The following is an 18,977-nucleotide window of genomic DNA, read 5'->3' as shown; positions in this document are numbered from 1 at the left end:
AAGCTGATTAAATAATTAAAGAGCAGACGCTGGCACGAAATCCTGAAACGGTAAATCCATTTACTATCAGCGCTGTCAACATTTTGCTCATTAGAGGATAATCTAATCCAATTTAGGAAAATGGCGAGCATTGTTAGGCTGAATTGCCTGTTCTAGTCATTATGCTACGTTGCGTTATGTTACACTACGTTACGGTACGAACCCACTCTTCAAAGGGTTAAGACTGCTGTTTAAGGGAGCGAACACTCTTCACGTGTATAATCAATAACAGAAAACGTGCGCACCCACTGCAAATACCACGGTAGTTTCATTAGAAATTTTCTGAAGCGTCGTCATGGCCTTAAATTGGATTCTGCCTCATCTGTGTTTTGAGTGAAGGGAAAGAACACAGAGGAAAGGGACTGACAACGCTACACTGCAAGAAAACAAAACAACGCTGGCAGAGGGAGTTCCCTGCGATTCAAAGGCATTGCCACCACAACAAGGACATTCCAAGCTGCCCGCTGAAAATTTCCCTAACGGCAAGCCAAGATTGAACCTTTACAATTTCTTCCTAAGAGAGCCATTTTTAATCTTCTCCTGTCTCAGCGCTTATATGGCTCACAAAAATATTTTATTAATTAATTCTTTTCAAATTTATGTGGACACTATGCTTGATAACTTACTTTAGGTGAAAGTTATCTGCCACAAAATAAGGTAAATTTTATATGACTGCTGAGGTCTACATAGAATATAAAAACCCTTTAAGGTGTGAGATCACAAATATGTGATTAGAATGTTCTTAACTGAACAGTCTAATGCTGATGTAACAATCACTACTGGCAACAGAAAATAATGAAGTTCTAGAACACTGACGTTTGGGAAAAGAAAAGAAAAAACCTACTCTTCAAAGAGTTAAAATTGAGAGTGATGCATGATGGGACAGAGAAACACAGCATGGGCTCTGGCCACCTACTGGACTACTGTCACAATAATGGGTCAGGCTCCAAATGAGGGGGAAAAAAAAAACCACAAAGGCGACTGAACTTCCTACCGCGTCAAACTGCTCGAGAAGGCACACAAATGCACCACAGAGCGCGGAAAGAGGTCAAAATATCCGCCCGAATCAAAGGGGCTGCAGCAAGCAGAGTAACGACCCAGAGATGAGTCCAATACAGACAGCAAACCGCTCAATAAACCCGCTACGCATTCCCTTCAGAAGGAGCCTTTACCGCAACATAACAGTGCGTCCTCATTTCTCAGCACTGGCAGTGTTGCGCCAGCACCAACTGCTACGGTAGCACAACAATACCTATGAACGCATTGAAAATCCTCATCCCCGCCACATTGCCTGGTATGACTGGCACGTTCGAACCTCTGCTCAAGCGGCCATTTTGTGGTGGCAGTACGTGCACACCGGTCCACACCCGAATGTGCTGTGCAGCCGGGACATTGTGCACGTGCCCCGTTAACCCGGAGAGACGAACCGGCCCACCGGGGAGGGGGGTAACCCTTCCGACTCGCCGATTAGGAGTCGCCCCCTGCGGGACCTCCGGGGCACAGCCGACGGAGGCGTGATCAGGGTTCGACTCCGGCCCCGGCACGAGGGGACCAGCGATTCGCCTCCTTTTCCCACTTTCGCCTCCACGAAATACCCACGCTGTGCCAACCCCAGAGGTTCCTAAAGCCCCATGGGGTCATCAGCAGAACGGACAAATCTAAGAATCATTTTGATCGTATTTCTGTATTTCATTAAATCACATATTTATTAAACTTAGAACTCTAACTATATTGTAAGTCTCTCAGATGTAGATTTTCTAATAAATCCAGTGTCTTAAAAGATTCTCACCCTATCGTTTATGGACATGTCTTATGTAGACACTACATGACACCCCGTTTGAGATAGGCTTTCATGTGCCAGTGTGTTAAACAGCTACTGCACTGCAAGCCCGCGGTTGGTGTCGGATATAATGTGTCAAACATTAGCAATCTGAGCTGAGTGGAAGAGGGTCATCACCCAGAGAGAGAGATGATTTTAGAGGGCATGGAGAATACAGGCTCCATGTCAGACGGAAAAAAAATTGGGCACTGCTGTGCTAACCGGCCCAATTTGCCAGGAAATTCAAAGAGCTAGATACCTCTCACTCAATTCCACTCACTCTCGTAAAGCACCATCCACAGTGGCAACAAAAACCGATGCACTACCTGGAGTTTTGGCTAATTTAACCACAGTGGATTTTGAATTTTTACTGTGCAAAAATTTACTTATTTTTCGGCATCACACAATGTGTGGGCCACACGAAACTAGATGTGAAGCTAGACCTTTAATTAAAAGGTCACAGAAATAGCCAGTGTCTATACGTTTCAGTTTGAGCCATCTATCAAGATCAGGGGGGGGGGGGGGGGGAACTATTTATTTAAAGGCAAGTCAGTGGTAACAATACAGTCAAAATACAAAGTCGATCAGTTTGTTTCCCCACATAAAAAAAGTAGTCACAATAGGTGTTTTTTCTCCATCTAATGTCTCCCCATGTGCCAATTTGTTCAATTATTGTGCTATTTCGACAAGACAGTAATCAGGGACAGTTTGCGTCACTGCCGAGTCACTGCATCTCACACGCTTAGTGGACCACCGGGCCTCATGCCCATATAAGGGCCCCCCCCCTTTTACCCTACTGTGCAGTCTCTGGCTCCGGTTTGTTCAACATGGCGGCACCCACAGACCGCACATTCAAAACTCTTTTCACCAAGCCCAAGGAGAGTCAAGGGGTGACATCGCAGTGACTTTTTTTCCATAGTTTTCTCCATAGCCTACGGGTTAAAAGGCAGCGGCGCGGGCCTATTTGACAGCATGCCGGAAGGAGCCTGGAAGCAGCAGTGGGACACGCTAGCAGAGCGAAGGGTCCAGGTTTTCCGGGGGGGGGGGGAGTGGAGAACAGAAGAGCCCACTCACTCACCCAGGTTCCACTTGAGCCCGGTGGTGCTGGTGAGGCAGGGACACCCCGCGGGGACAAGGCTGCACCAGGGCCCCTCCAGGCCGGTGTCCACGTTCAGCGTGTGCCGCCTCCCCTGGGGGGGGAACACAACAGGCAGGTCAGTGCACCGCGTGTAAGGAGCGCGCCCGCACACGGACGTCGCCACGGCAGCAGGACCCCCCCCCCCCGCTGAGGGAACACAACAGGCAGGTCAATGCACGAGTGCACCCATACATCACCATAGCAGCAGCACGACCACCCCCCCACCCCCCACGCCCCCCATCCACCCCAGACACCAATAATAGCTTGCTGTATATGACTGAAAATCTAAAGCTATGGATATTTTTTTTATTTTTTTTTTAAAGGAACATTCCGTGGCATTGTTCTTTCTGTTCTGAGAAAACACGACTCGGGAACAGAGTTTGGATTAACATAACAGGCGTTCATAAATCTGTTCTGTGAGGCCAAATAACCCCGATGTGCGGTATTATTAAAGCAAACCAGTTCTCCAGCAGTTCGTTTTCTGGCGACTACTTTCAGAGAGATTACCTTTGTGAAGAAAATTACTTATTGTTTGGCGACTTAAAAAGAAGGAAAGCCACAGATGGCAGTTTGAAAAATATTCAGTAAAAAACTGGGCTCTCTTGAAACGTTAATGCACCTTTTGTAGAAGGCCAACTCCAGGTTTGTTTTCTGTAAATATACTCACCTTGTTCAAAGGGCATTTTTTTTTTGCAAAGTTAACCAAAGCTTTGAAACTATCCAACTCTACAGGCATGCAGTGACTGTTTTTGTTGAGCTTTTGGATCTTTCAGGCTCTAGGCAAATGGCGTTTTTATAAAATACGGTTCACTATTAAACAAATTTAAGTGGCATCATGGGTTATGGGATTGAAAAAGTAGGTTGTTAGCTTCATGAATTTATAATAACAGTCACATTAAAATGCAGAAATAGCCCCAAGATTAACAAAAATACATTGATTTTTTTGTAATTTTGTACTACAGACCACAGTTTACTTAGGGTAAAAATCCACGATTTATGATTGTGAAAGATATTGAAGAACAGTCCAAGGGGAAAAAAATAACCTTAATTCTTTTGCTTGTCAGTTGATAAAATCTCAGGCCTGGGAAAAACAAACAAACAAACAAACAAAACAAGCTTGATCACGTTTCTCCTCAGCTGTCTCAAAGCGAAAGGGGATGGGGTTTTCAGGGCAGCTGAGGGGACTGAGAGTCGATGAGCTCACCGCTCTGAGCAGAAAGACCAGCGAAGAACCCTGGATCACCACGACCGGCAACTCGGTCATCTTCTGGGCATGAAAGAGCGTCTCCACGGAGGCCATTATCTGGTCGAACCGGCCCCCCAGCCCCCCCAGGGTCACTATGGTGTCCACCTAAAGAGGAATAAGTCAAACAAAAATATTTGTACACATGTTAAGGGCAAGTGAATGGCAAATGCACCGTGTGCGAACCACAGAGCAATATGTTCAAAAAAATTATCTTAAATAAAGAATAAAAACTGTGTTCATCTCTGAAAAATTATGCAAGGCGTCCAAAAACTGGAAGTCAGCTTGATCTGGCCGTACTAATGCGGATGTCTGATTTTAAACGTTTAATTCTAAATGTTACAACTAGTTTTTAATCTTGTTTGCCCAATAGATATTGCTAAAACCTGTCTTATAGCCTGTTTACGAGCCTTGTCACTGTGATCATGTCATCATAACTATGTACACGCCAGGTCTCCTTTGAAAGAGAGCTGTCAAAATTTATGTGGTTTATTTATGGAAAAATAAATAAATAAATAAGCCCTCCGTCGGAGCATAACATATCAATTTTTATTTTATATATACACTTTTGTGTTGTGTCCTTCCTCTAATAAGCAGTCTCTACTGGGTAAAAACAGCACTTAGCGCTAAATGTACGGGTAGTTTCTTCCAAAAATGATTATTATAAATCGTTCACGTTAAGTCATTAGCTGGCGCGGCGATGCATCCCGGAGGTGGGCGAGCCCGACGACGGAGCCAGCGCCATTATGCAAAAGTGCCGTCTCGCTCCCGGCCCGTCGGGCCCGAAAAAACGAGTCGATTCGCACAAACAAACTGGGCCTGACCGCGAGGCTTCAGATAAACGCACGCCGGATAGACCACGCGCCATCGTAACCCGTTCTCTCTGCGGCCGTCGTCCAACCCGAACCGCGCTGAGCCGCGTAGCGTAGCGACGCCGCGATTCTACCGACGACGACGTCTCTCTCTCTCTCTGAGCGACCGCGCTAGGCCTTCTTTATGACCCTCGGACTGCATCGGCCGCCAGAGACGCCTCCTTAGACCTCGGGGGCCCCCCCACAGGCCCCCCCGTCTCCGGGCCGAGAACGCCGCCCCTTAATCAGCAGAAAGAAATACCTCTGGGCCGCAGAGACGTCCAGAAAACCCACGACTGCCCTCAAGAGCGCCGGCCCCCAGACGGACCCCTGCAAGCCCCATACCCTTCTCTTTAATGACCCTTTTTTTCCTTTAATGGGGTATATATCCTAATACCTTCGTGGCTTTTCGCATTAAAATTATTTTCATTAAAAAGAGATTTGCGAAAAAGGGGGAGCGGAGAGGAGATCATTCTTCGTCTTTTTTTTATTCCAATTAATATTTTTTCGTGTCAAACGCACAGAGATTACAATGGCAACGCCACGACCGTGAGACGTAATTATGCGGAAAACAGGCACCTGCAGACGGGCGGCAATCCCGATTTAAATATGCACCCTGGTTAATAAGGAAAGATAAATATCAAAAACAGGCCGGGACAACGGGTAATTCCTCGATGTTCTTTTTCATTTCTCCCCTGCTCCAAGCTTATAAAACCTCCGCGGAGCAACCTCGGGAAAATTAAAAACAAACACAATTACCTAAATCACCAAACCGAAAATGTCAACTGTGAAATGAGTCACATCTATTTCGGCTGCAAACGTCTCCCTCCCTTCCATTCGGCACTGGGAGTCCGTTTATGATCTATAATTCCAGGATATTGAGCTAACCGCAGGTGCGACAGGCCGTTAGCAACTGACAGCGAAGTTAAACAGAGGCCCGCGTGTTACTGTGGATAACTCAGCACAAGACGGAGTCAAGCCTGGGCCACTTTGACACTTTTGACAAACCGCCATCTTTTTTTGGGTTACTGGCCCACTTCTGTGTATTTTACCCTACGAAACCGTTTGAAACGGATTAGGCCCGGGCCTACCAGTCGCCATTAAACGGGGGAGCCCGGAACGCGCCGGACGAGGACGGAGCGTAAAGGGGCGGGGGGGGGGGAGGGGCGGGTCGGACGTGGAAACGCACCCGCAGGCCTCGCTTCTTAATCTCCTCCACCATGATCTCCAGGCACTTGGTGAAGTCGGTCAGGTCCTGGTCGGGCGTCTCTATGAGCTCGCATTTCTGCTCCAGCGGAAGCGTCATCAGCCACGGTATGGGGAGGAGGGGGAGAGGCGTTACCGGAAATCAGAGAAAAGAAAGGATTCGCCAACAGGAAATAGCCCAAGAGAAACATTTATATAAATGATAAACATTTTTTTTTTTTACATGCACATAAATTATAAACATTTATTTTAAAAATTGCATTTAGGGAAAAAAACTCAATGCACTTCATTTGCTGTCGCTGCTGAAAATGACTAAATACTAAACATTATTCAGTAGAAGTGCCCTGGTCAGCTTTTTACTTCCGAATACAGGTATCCGTGTAATCAAGTACAAATGATTTATTTATTTATTTTTTGTACCATTTATGGCAGTTTCTGACAAGCACTCTTTTGTTTTTCCTGTTTCACATATTTCGCATTTTCAAATCGGATACCATCGAACAACACCACCAAAACAATTACTGGGAAATAGTTCTGGAATACCTTCTCCGTGTAAAACTCTTTGACTTCAGGGGCAATGGAATCAAAATCCCCGCTGATGTAGTCGGGCAGAAAACTGAACAGAACGAAATGGGAAAGAGGAATGAGTCCGCTGGAACCCCCCCTGTGCACCCCCCCGTCCCCCTCCCCCCCCTCTCTGTTGGCTGGTAACTAGGCCCCGAAATGTGAGTGGAGCTGCTCGAATCTGCAGTGATAGGTCTTTAAAAGGAAGAGACTTAGCCGCTATCTTCGCACCACAGAAGAAGAAGGAAAAAAAAAAGAAAGAAAAAAAAAAAAAAGAACAGCACCAGTGAACACAGACACAGGAAGTGCTGGGCCTGGCCCCTAAAACATTCACAATGCCCTTAAATACTGCAGACGGGGCCAGCTTTTGACAGATGAAGCGAATCCTTTTGCGAGATTACATTCAGCGTTTGTCGGAGGTCGAACATTACACACAATGCTCGAAACGGATTTAAAAAAAAAAAAAAAAAAAAGAAAACGGTTGCCACTGTCGTGCTCTCCCATCCGGAACAATGTCGAGTCCGCGGGCACGGCGAACACATACAAATGGCGTACCTCCCGAGCCGACGAGGGCTCTGCCGTGGTCCGGGGGCGATAACGACGTGGCTTCCCCCACAATGCTTCAAGGCCGGGCAGCTTTTAGCATACCTGCGCTAGTCACCTAAAATGGCCTTTCCTCTTTTGACAATAATTAGCTTTTTTTTGCCTCGGTTTTTTCCCTACTGCCCGCTTGCCTTTTTGATATCGTCCATTTGCTGTTTTCGCACGCCACTGCACCCTTTTCATCCGAGCGTGCGCGTAGTACTCCTGCTTTTAAACCACGTCGGTTTTTGAAATCAGCTGCGTAAAAAACAATCGCCGGGGTCACAGCAAGCTCTCCATTGTTTGGGGTGAAACTAAACAGGAAAAAAACTATTTGAATACGATTTCTAGCTCTGCGCTCCTTATACAGAAGGTCACCTGCGTGGAATGCAGTCCCTTCATTAACAATGATTTACAGCTGATCAGGGGGGCCTTTCCTAACCTCTGTCAAGCCAACTAGACAGAAGAACAAGCTACAGTATTAGGACAAATACAAGTTACCAAAAAGTGCTGGGATGGGGGAACATGTAACGAGTGTCACGAGCGTCGCCCTGGCGACTGGCGCCGGCGGAAACGGAAGGCACGACTCGAACATTCCATCGCTTCGGAATGCTAATTTTTAGGCGAGATGCGCGCAGCTCGTTGGGTACGAGCGGCTAAAGCCCCCCGCGTCCCCCTACAGGCCGGGCGCGTTCACTGCAATTCAGGCCCGTCAGAGGAGAGTCCCAAAAGAGACGACAAGTGCAGCAATTCTGACTGGGACCGACAACTTGTCAATTACCCTGCTGAACATTAGACTACGTAAATTATGTAAACAAAACTATTCAGCTACACTAAATTAACAATAGCAAAGCACCACAGTCTCTGATACCAAACTTTATGTCCCCCAAAATATTTCTCAGTAAATTGTTCTTATATTCTTCAGCTCTGTGTGATAAATATTCAGCTGGACTGAATGGGCTCACACACGCCCATTCAACAGTCTGAATTGAGCTAATGAGGAAAGGCAAAATAAATCCAAGCAACGACCCAACTGGCATTAAAAACAGAAAGAAACGACAAATCCAATACCCCTGGTGCTTGCTTTGCATTTTAAAGGGTAGAGGTGCAAGCCCAAAATACAAAGTATCAAATTGTCACTTCATCATTTAATTCCTGAATTAATACAGCAAATAAGAGAGCCGATTAGCCAGAAACATAAGAAACGTATTCGATGGTCAAACTACACTGTACATCACAGCTGGAGAATAAACACACAACTCCCCAGCCGTCTGAACTGCCAAGTGCACACGCGTATGCGTCAGTCACGTCTCACAATTCCTCACGCAATGCTTCAAAGATAAACGTTGTTGAGTTACACTCAAGCATTACATTCATAAAACGTATCAGTCTCTGAGGCACAGTTTGGCCAGCTCTCAACGCGAGCGCAACAATGAGCCTGTGACGAAGAGAGAACCTTCCGGGCTTTTTATTAATTCGGTTTAATAAGCTGAGGAACCGGCGGGCAGCGGATTTCCTGCCTGGGGGGATCATGACTAACTACCAAATTACCCTGAGGAAGGGGCAGCGGGGAAAAAGGGAGGAAAAAAGAAAAGAAAAGAAAACGGCCCTTCCCATTAACAGGCATGCATCTTGAGACATACGCTGAAGGGGCTCTTGGACCCTGTGGGATTTCGGTGCAATAGGCACTGCACTTTGGCCCCCGGTAAATGTGCGCCGAGTGTTGCCCAGGTAGACACTCATTAACCTGCACACGAGCGAACATTCCACAGAGGCGCACGACCACCTCTTCGTCTCCATGGTGTGTGTTGCCCCCCCCCCCCCACCGCCGCCCCCCAGGACCACCCCGATACGGTTCGGACAATGAGGCCAGAACCATTTTGTTTTTCCATCACTTAGGGAAAAAAAAAAAAGGGTTTGGGATTTGCACTGTTATTTGGGGGGGGGGGGGGGCTGCCCCTATTATCTCCATTCTGCAGACCACAAAAAAAGCTACGGACTCAAACAAAACCGCTTGGAAAATTGGCCTTGGGTCCGAATATTAATTCCAAAAACATTATTATCGGAAGAGAGCGACGTTGAAACAACCCCCCCCCCCCCGCCTAATCCTCCAGAAATGAGTACAGCTCTGGAGTGGAACTGCAGTAACATAATAAAACACAACAGATAAATAAATGCAACAAATTGGGGATGGGGGGGGGGGGGATAAAAATGCACACTTACTGAATTTCAGCACACAGGAGTAATGACTGTGTATCTTTACTGAACAATTACTTATTTTTATTTTTAAAGAAAATGGTGCACTTGGTGAAACTCCTCAGAAATTCTACAGTCTATTTTACACGCAGATAAATAAAGAGGCACCCATACCAAGGCTAACCACAAGTTGCAGAGGGGAAACTGTTCCTTTGTTTGTTTGTTTTTCCCCACAAAGGCTTGATCTTTATTCTTGGTGATTTTCAATTATCTAAAGGGTGCCAATGATGAGTACTGCACATTCTCCTCTTGTTAGATACTCAATAACTATTCTTTTAGTTTAAAAAAAAGTGCATCACCGACACTTTGGATGATTAACAGGCAGAGTGGTTGGAACGCACAAGCCTGCTGTCGTTCGGCTGAGGCCTAAATGCCGGCCGTCATTTTCTACACTGATCGTTAAGCCCGTGACAAATGAAGCCTGTTCCAAAACCGGTAGCATTTTCAGTTAGCGAGCGCCACATGAAGACTGACGAAGTCACTTGTCATATCAGTAAGTAAAAAGTGAGTCAAATGAGTAAGTCAAAAGTTTCCTCGTTAAAAAGTTATTGGTGAAGCTAAAATTGATCATATGTTACATATTAAAAAATCTAGAATGAATACAGGTTGATGATTTCCTGTTGTCTTGGACCGTTAATTCTATGAATGTTTAAAAATCATTTAACCGCTGAAAATGGAGCTAAAATAAGAGAGCGTCTTGTTTCATTGAATGCTATTGCGCAACCTGCTCAGACACATAATTATGCCCTTTTGATGGCAGTGTTTAAATGTTAATGTGCAAGTCTTCAATTTGTTTAATTTAAAACTGATTAAATATTCAGCATAGCTCCACAACTTCTGCCAAAATGACATTCATGACACATATGCGATTATCCATGCCAAGTAGAAAGAATAATTTGCAGTTTACATGAGAATACTCATTGAATATGCACATCCAATTGGAACTAGAAATTAATTAAAATTTCTCTCAACATAAAATACTGAACATTTAAAAAATGAAAACCAAGGAAAGCACAAGAACCAATCACACATCAAGTTAAGGGTCCTAAAAAAAGTTTTAAAAGTACACTTGAATGAATGCGTCCAATCAAACACCTCCCATTCCTCTAGTACTATTATACTTATTATTCTAACAATCTCATCCATTAAATCTGTAGTCTGAACCACGATGGGATGCCCACACACACAGAAGTAACAGGGCATCCAAAGGATATACTACACACACTCCTCAGTGGCATCCACTGCGGCTGTTTTTTAAATTGCTCCAGACTCACGGTTTAAGGTATTAGAAATAGCGGCTGAGATCGTTGAGGCTCGTGCATTCTCACCTGTCTCGTTTTCCCGCGGTGAGGCGGTACAGGTGGTTGGCCCCTCCGTCCGCACAAGCCCGCAGCGTAGCTGAGCGGAAAATGAGACGGTAACGGACAGCGTTAGAAACCGCCCACAGCTTTCTGCACTTCCGTACGTCATACGCTTCATTACATTGCCGCTGTTAATTGATTAGCTTAGCATACGGCTTTATCCAGAGGCTTTCCGCAAGCAAGAAACATTTTATCAGTTTATACACAGGGACATCCATCAATAACGGTCTGATAAAAACACATTTTGTTTAACACACTACTATTCAGACGGAAATCATCACATGGTGTCACAAAGTTAGCTACAGAGAAAGCACGTCGTAACATTAAAATAATTAAAGGAAGTACAATTATACTTTTCCAACAGTGAAGAAATCAGTTAGATTGGCAAGAGCAATGAGACAGCGTCCAAACTATGGCAGCCTGTGGACAAAGATGTCCTCATAGAATACCTAGAAGTAACAAACAGCAATTCAGGTTAGCCCCAAGTAGGCTGTGTCATTTACGCGCGTAATACAAGCGCTTCAACAGCTGTCTGAGCCTGCAGCCCGCTGGTATTGAGCCCGGCTCGGCACCATCAGAGCCCGATGATGAAAAGAGAGAACACACGGAAACACGCAGCTCAGAACTCAGAGACCAAATTATGTGACCGGCGGCCAGAGACCGTTTCAGCGAAACCCCGCTGATAAAGCAAATGGCCCATTGCGTAATTGTACAGGACATTTCACATCTTAGTGTGAGATGTTCGCGGATGAAAGAGGTAATAGAGGTGGTAATTGATTAAATATTTCACAGCTATGGCCACCGGCTGACTTACTCAAGAGTAAATGTCCTAATTGCTTAATGGAAAACACAGTGCACTTTCATTCCAGGAATAAATCGACACAATTCACAAATGCACAAGTGCCTTTTCCTGTCCTCTTCCAATTTCTGTACACTTTTGCAAAAGAAATATTCCACATGGAAAACTCGATCACAGATGTCATGCTTACATACAGTACATTTAATTCAAAATACATGAAATTCCAGATCCACCCCCCCCCCCCCCCAGATACATGCACACACGCACACACACATACACACACACAAATACAATGCTAAGTGTTCTGCATTCATGTTCACTGAAAGCTATAACCACTTGTCTCCATCCTTGGCAAAAGCATGGACGTGAAAAGCAATAAACACTGCAGCTACAATCGATACAAGGTGCTTAAAAAGAAACATTGCTCTGGGCATGGACAATGGGCATCTTATAGGTTTTCATCTGAATTTAAAACACAATCGCATAAAATTGTACTTCTGATTAATATTATTCTTTCCTATCATTTCGAAAGATTAAAGAATGTCTCACATTTGTCAAGCATCACATGAAAAAGTTTGACGACTAAAAAAAGTTGTCAGAGAAATTTAAGGTGTAGATGTTTCGACCGGAAACCCCATAATTTCAGGTTGAAGTATTGTCCATCTACACATAAAATTTACACCATTTGGAATTTAAGTGTGTGGGATTTTATTATTGCTTAAACTGTAAAGTTTAGCTGTCTCCTCAGGCGCTGAAAAAGCCTTCTTAGACATATGCAACTGATGATTAACACAACGTAAAAAATGTCACAGGGGAATTGAATTTCCAAATAAAACTATAAAGTAAACCAGCTGCCACCTATTGTAGCTGGCTGTATACTGTGGGGTGGGGGGTGGGGGGTTCAGAAACCTTTTATTCTGTTATCACTCAGCCGTAATGAACAATATATCACAGATAACCTATAGTTTCTTTTTTAATGTAAGCAGAAATTAATCAAGTGTTCAACAACACCAGACTGAACTTTAATTGTAGTGTCTCCGTGACGACAGAAGCCGCTGCAATAAAGGAGACGGCAATAATCAGGTTACAGTTTTGCTAAGATAAATACATATTTATTTATTTATGTGGGACGCATTCCAACTAGAAAACAGGTGCAGAACTTCAAATACAGTTTGAACACCTCACTGGAGGTATCAGCAGCAGTGCGTTTCCATTTTCTCAACTCACGCCACGAAGTGTTTTAGTGGTTTTCTTTTCCTTTTTTTCTTTTTAAAGAAACCACTGTTTTGGGTTGTTTTGAAATGTTTTTTTTTTTTTGCTTTCATCTTTAAAAAAATTCGCAAGCAATTAGAGATCCGTGGAACTGCGAGGTGAGCTATCCGTGTAATTAACTGCATTAATCAAACAATTAAGTACTCGGGAACAATGGCACCCAGCAGAGCCAGGAGAGTGGGAGACCTCTAAAATGGCCGCTCATGACTCTGCTGTGTACACGACAGCTCTCTGGTCCCCCAGCTAATGCCCAGATAACTCATACCCACCATATTACATCATCCCTTCTGCCCACAGATCAGAAAAGGGCGGGAAAAATCTTTAAGACACAGACCATTTGAGCCATTTTTTTTAAATTGACTATCCACATATTTGCTGTTTCTCTGTCCTAAGCTGACTGCTTCATGCTTGTATTGATAAATATTCTCATGAATATTTATAAATACACACATGGCATCACTTATAAGTCACATACCATGTGTAAAACCGAATTTTTAAGACATAATCTGTGTGTCCCATACAGTTTATAGATTTTCCCCCAATAACACCAAATATAAGTAGGACAAGTCGCTCCTCATCCTCTCTCATTTCTAAAAGATTGATTGGCACAGACCGTCATGGCAGTTTGATTTTAAATCATTTCCCGCTTGAAGGCAATGTTTCACACGTGCATAACTGTATTTACATTCATAGACTTTATTCCACCTCATTCAGTTTTAATGCAAGGGCTGACTGATTGATTGACTGAGCTTATTTGATTAATTAACACACAATGCACAGATATGTATATGGTACTTAATCTGCCAGGATATGGCAATAAAGACGCATGACTTATTTCCACTGCGGTCCCAAAGACTTTGCTAGGAGGCATGCAGGCATTACACATCATTCAATGAACACATATTCAACATGTGCAACACTAAAAGCTGTCCTAAAATAGCAAATTCGCTGACATTTTACTCAATTCACTCAATTCGTCAGCTGTTTCTCAAACCCATTCAAAGTACGGGTGTATTTAATTTAATTTAGGATTTTATTACTTTCTTCCCCACCAAGAAATGTGTTTCTCCCCAACTGCTGCTTAGAAGAATGCCCGCGTATTCAAGACACGAGAGTCCCTAACACAATGAAAATACTTTGAAGAATAATCTGCATAAAATTTTATAAAGTGCATAAGTTAAGTAATAAGTTTTAAGTGCAGAATTCTACAATCAGCAACACCAGAGTTGAGCTGCATCTGTATAGTCACATTACAGCAATTAGTCACCTGTAGAGTGTGCTACGGATTGTATTTTGCTCAGCAGGTTTAATCCATCAGACTGTATCTCAAGCTACATTAATTAGGATCAAGTTTCTTTATAGTTCCTGAAAAACATTTATCAGCGTACAGTGAATTAAAGGGCACAAAGGCCGCATAAAAATCCAAGGTGACTCGCATTTCTACAAACCCGTGACATGAGACAACACAACAAAACTTTCAATCGCCGAAAAAACTGCTTACCTTTATTATCTAACACCGACCAATACAATTAAAACTGTGAAATTAGACAGTAATCAGTTTACCGGCCAAAGAAGCAGCAATGCTAAGCAGTTGCGGTTAGCAGCGACTGCAGTTCCTCCCCATCTTCTCCACATCAGCGGCACCACCTTGGCAGTGCAACAAGAAACTCAACAGAATTTAATCTCGCTCGATGCACACTCGCCGTTTTAGAAGTGAGAACAAACAACCCGCAAGACCGAGATCCCAGATACTGTATCCGCCACTCCGGCACGCCCCCCCCGCAAGATGCCAGATATCAAAGCCGTCTTGTTAAACACCGTCTTTTAAACGGCAAGCGTTGGGCCGATAACTTGCTCGCGGGCAGGATTAAAACTGATGAATGTGCCGGGGAGCCGAGCGCGGGAGATCCATTCTCCCGCAAATCGGCAGTCGGATAACTCTATGCTTTTACCGAGAGTGCAGTCCAGGACGGCGTTCTCCGTTAGCTTCTTTAAAGGCACCCAGTGACAGGCTAAATGCACCGAGCTCATCGCAAAAAAACCAGTACCTTTACGCCACAGGAGGTGCAGGACGTCTTCATCCAAAGGCTGATTGAGGATCACCAGACAGATGTTCTGCTTTCCTGTGGGAATCGGAACAGAAGCAGATTTTAGGCCCCAGAGGGCTTTCAATGTAAATGGTGGCCCTGCGGTTCACATGTAATAAATGCATTAAAATTAACAATAAGTTAAAACAATGGTTTAGCGACTGTTGATACACATCTAAGGCTTTGAGATATGCTTTTGCACGGCACTGCATGTGGACAGATTACATTACTGTTGGCTGTCAGCCATTCACTGAACATCTGCAGGTTTCCCATTGGCTTGTTAGTCACCTGTTGTGAGGAGTTATCGTAATACATTCTGTAAGCTCCATAATTCATTAGTTAGCTAGCTAAAGAGTTCCATAAAATATCACATTTCCAGCTCTGCACACTGGCCAATCGAGAATTTTTAATTACGGAAATGGCAGGAACCCGCAATTTTCACATTTTTAAAACCATTTTTTAAACAACTGATTTTATCATGAATATCTTTACTACGCCCATAGCTGTCCCACAATCATTCAGTTCAGACATACTGTGCCAAACTGTAAGTTGGATACTAATAGAGCAGTAGGGCTGACCTGTCCTTGTGATGTGATGTGTCCTGACACCTCAACACCCTGCTTATTCTCTAACAGACAATCCTGACATACAGAGCCGTGTGAAAAGAGGCAGAAACCTGGTCTTGCTGGCCAGTTTAAGTTCCGGTTGGGTAGGAAACCGCTTCATAAAAGTCCCCAGCTGTGGACAAGGGTAATAAACTAAATCTATGCCCTGTAACTCGCCACAGTGGGTCTTGAAATGCACACACACACACAAAAAATACCTGTCGCCAGCGAAGGCTGTTACACAGAGGGAAAACCAGACAAGATGCCACCACCGAAGACATTCTCCACCAGGAGCCTCTCACTCAGCCAGCACCAAATCAGTTCTGCCGCGACGGTTTTGAAACAATAACGATTCCCGTGTCACACCATTTCAAAGGCCGACAGGAACCCCACACCGGCTCCCGTGAGCCAAGAAATTGAATTCTCCCACCGCAAGTCGCACATTCCCGTTACTGACAGAGAGAGAGAAAGAGAGAGAGAGAGAGAAATACAGATGGCAAATGGAAAAAAAAGTTGTGCTATGTTCCATGCGAACATCTTCTGAGAGACAAAAAAAAAAAAGAGAGAGACCAGGTTAATTTATGTTCGGGTAAAACAACGGCCTACTGGACCTCCTCTGCATTTGACCTCTATTGAATTTAGTGTCGAGCCACACCGGTAAGTGAAATTGATCACAGCCCCCAGGTTTCTCTGAGGTGGCAGAGCGTGGGCAGGCTTCCCGGAGGTGGGCCGAACACCGAATCTTTTCAGCACGAACTAAAACGCGGCCTGGAGGTACAGCTCGACACCGACACGCCCACTCAGCACCCTAATTACCATGACAATAAGCAGCTACGCAAACTCCGAAGGCCAAGGCTGTCAGTTTTTATTTAAAGGGGATCGAAGGGTTGTCTGAAGATTGATCAAATTACCATACAATTTTCATTTTTAATACTCTGTTTTATCTGATGTTTGCATTTCATTTGAGAGAGTTTTATGAATATTTGACAATGATCCCCGGATAATGCATTTAGCTTGGCAGGTGCAGTGGTACACAGCCGGTGGGGAGCTGGACTTCTAGCCAGAAGGTTTTGTGCTTGAATCCGTAATCGGGCATTGCAGTTATACCCTTGACAAATGTACCTGATCTACAAACACACGGCTGTATAAATGGACACCATTTGTAAAACTACACCCGCATTAATCAACTTGGACAGAAAGTGCCTCTTAACTACAAAGAAACAGACCCAATAAATGGGACAAAGGGTTCATACAAAGCGCGGTGCCTTATAACCACGGGCCCCATCCAGCCCAAAACATCCCGTGGGGGGGCGCGGATTGGCTCTGTCCAGCAAAGGCTCTAATCCGGAGGGGGGGGGGGGGGTTGGGGACCCGTTGCCGGCGGCGACTGTCACTCAGGCCCAGCGACCTTGTCCCTTTCCGCGGAGCGAACATTTCCAAAGGCGCTGTAAAACAAACAAATCTCGCGAGGGCAGAGCTGATCGGAAACACGCGCTCAGATCTCGGGTGTCGGGCGGGACAGCGGGCTGATGAATGGCGCGCGGCGAGCGGCTCCCCATTCGCGCGGCGAGGAGGCGGGACGGCGCGTTACGGCAGCCGGCCGGAACCCCAGGAGTCCCGGGCGCGAGCGACCGAGCGTCACAGCAAAATAATGCGCTGGTGTGCTCCTCATGCACACACACAGCACTTTTTGTACGTCGATTTAGATAATAGCGTCTGCCAAGTAAATGTAATGTAACACAGTCACACTCAGGCACGCATGCATACAAACGCACATGCACGTACGCACATACACACTCATGCACGCACGCACGCACACACATACACTCTCATGCAGGCATGCACGCACGCACGCACACACATACACACTCATGCAGGCATGCACGCACGCACGCACACACACACACGCACATACACACTCATGCAGGCATGCACACACTCATGCATTCACGCACGCACGCACACACACACTCACCCACACACGCACACACACGCGCGCGCGCTCGCGCACGCACAATAAGGAAAAATGCCCATGACTTCTCTGCGTGTCTCTGGCACAGAAACTGCTCTTGCGTGACACTCTGAGTCCAGCTGGATAATGCAACGTTACCCCATAACGTAAGGAAAAAAATTACAGCGCGTGGCTATTAATTAGCCACAGAGGAGGGCAGAAACCGCCGACACATATTATGAACCACAGTGGATTTCAACGGTTTCCATGACAAGCAGTGACCTGCATCATCTTCTGGGAAATGAAAAGCACCTCAACACTAACAAGATAAGCGCAACAAAAGATCTGTACACGGCATCAGACCTTAAGGCTAATATGGAGGCTGGCACAGGGAGTAGCAGAGCAAGGCTGCTCTCTTAGCACTAGCGCCCCCGATAGCATGAATCAGCATTTAAAGAACAAAGACTCAGGCCCAAGGTCTTTAGTGCGCCAGACGCCTGACTGTGGAGCTTCCGCTAGCTCCGCCCACCCACACTTTCTGGCCCAACAGATTTCCAGTACTCGACATGATTGACAGCTGACTGCTCCTGTAATCTCCTGTTGCCACCCGGCTACCAGGGGGTGCACCCACCAATCAGGTCCTGGCACCCGCCCACTCGGTAATAATCATGTTTCAGTTAATCTGTCCTCACTCTGAAATGCACTTTTAAGTGCACACCAACACATTATTACCCAGTTCATTGAGCTTTATGTTCTTCTGCTTATTTGCATTACACTGTTGTGCAGGTTTGTGTTTTTTTTATTTTTTTTATTTTATGTCGGCTGAATTCACTGGAGGATCCAGGTCCATTTCCCGCAATTCAAACAAAGCCCAAATCAACCAGTCACCGATCAGACGTAATGAAAGTGTGCCATTTCAAGACCTGACACAGTATAGGCTTATCTGCTTTGATTCATCTCTATGGTAAAAAGGAACATTGTGTGAAAGTGTTCGTACGTGAGTGTGTGTAAATGCCACATATTCAGGGTGTGATACTTATATAAACAAGATTAAAAAAAAAAAAAAAAAAACATATTAAGAAGAGTTTTCACTACATCACTGAACAGTGGCACTTCAATTCCAGAAAGCCCCCAAAACAATCTAATACTTACATAGGAATAGCCGTAGCCAAGCTGCAAGTTTCCCCATCCATGTTTTTTTTTT

The 18,977-nt window shown here is 45.0% G+C and overlaps 1 protein-coding gene across 3 annotated transcripts in view; it reads right to left on the bottom strand.

Moving 5' to 3' along the window:
• tpk1 (thiamin pyrophosphokinase 1) overlaps nucleotides 1–18,977 on the bottom strand; it is a 34,379-nt gene that overhangs the window by 7,429 nt on the left and 7,973 nt on the right. For all 3 annotated transcript variants that reach the window (XM_064346123.1, XM_064346122.1, XM_064346124.1), the window contains exons 3-8: nucleotides 15,179–15,253; nucleotides 11,027–11,096; nucleotides 6,840–6,912; nucleotides 6,280–6,375; nucleotides 4,201–4,347; nucleotides 2,937–3,048 (exon numbers count right to left, since the gene is read on the bottom strand). In XM_064346123.1, the coding sequence (XP_064202193.1) occupies nucleotides 2,937–3,048; nucleotides 4,201–4,347; nucleotides 6,280–6,375; nucleotides 6,840–6,912; nucleotides 11,027–11,096; nucleotides 15,179–15,253 (573 nt within the window). The remainder of the gene's footprint in view (nucleotides 1–2,936; nucleotides 3,049–4,200; nucleotides 4,348–6,279; nucleotides 6,376–6,839; nucleotides 6,913–11,026; nucleotides 11,097–15,178; nucleotides 15,254–18,977) is intronic.

Source organism: Anguilla rostrata, chromosome 8 (assembly GCF_018555375.3).
Source record: "Anguilla rostrata isolate EN2019 chromosome 8, ASM1855537v3, whole genome shotgun sequence".
Taxonomy (NCBI): Eukaryota; Metazoa; Chordata; class Actinopteri; order Anguilliformes; family Anguillidae; genus Anguilla; species Anguilla rostrata.
This window is presented reverse-complemented; position numbering and strand designations above follow the sequence as displayed.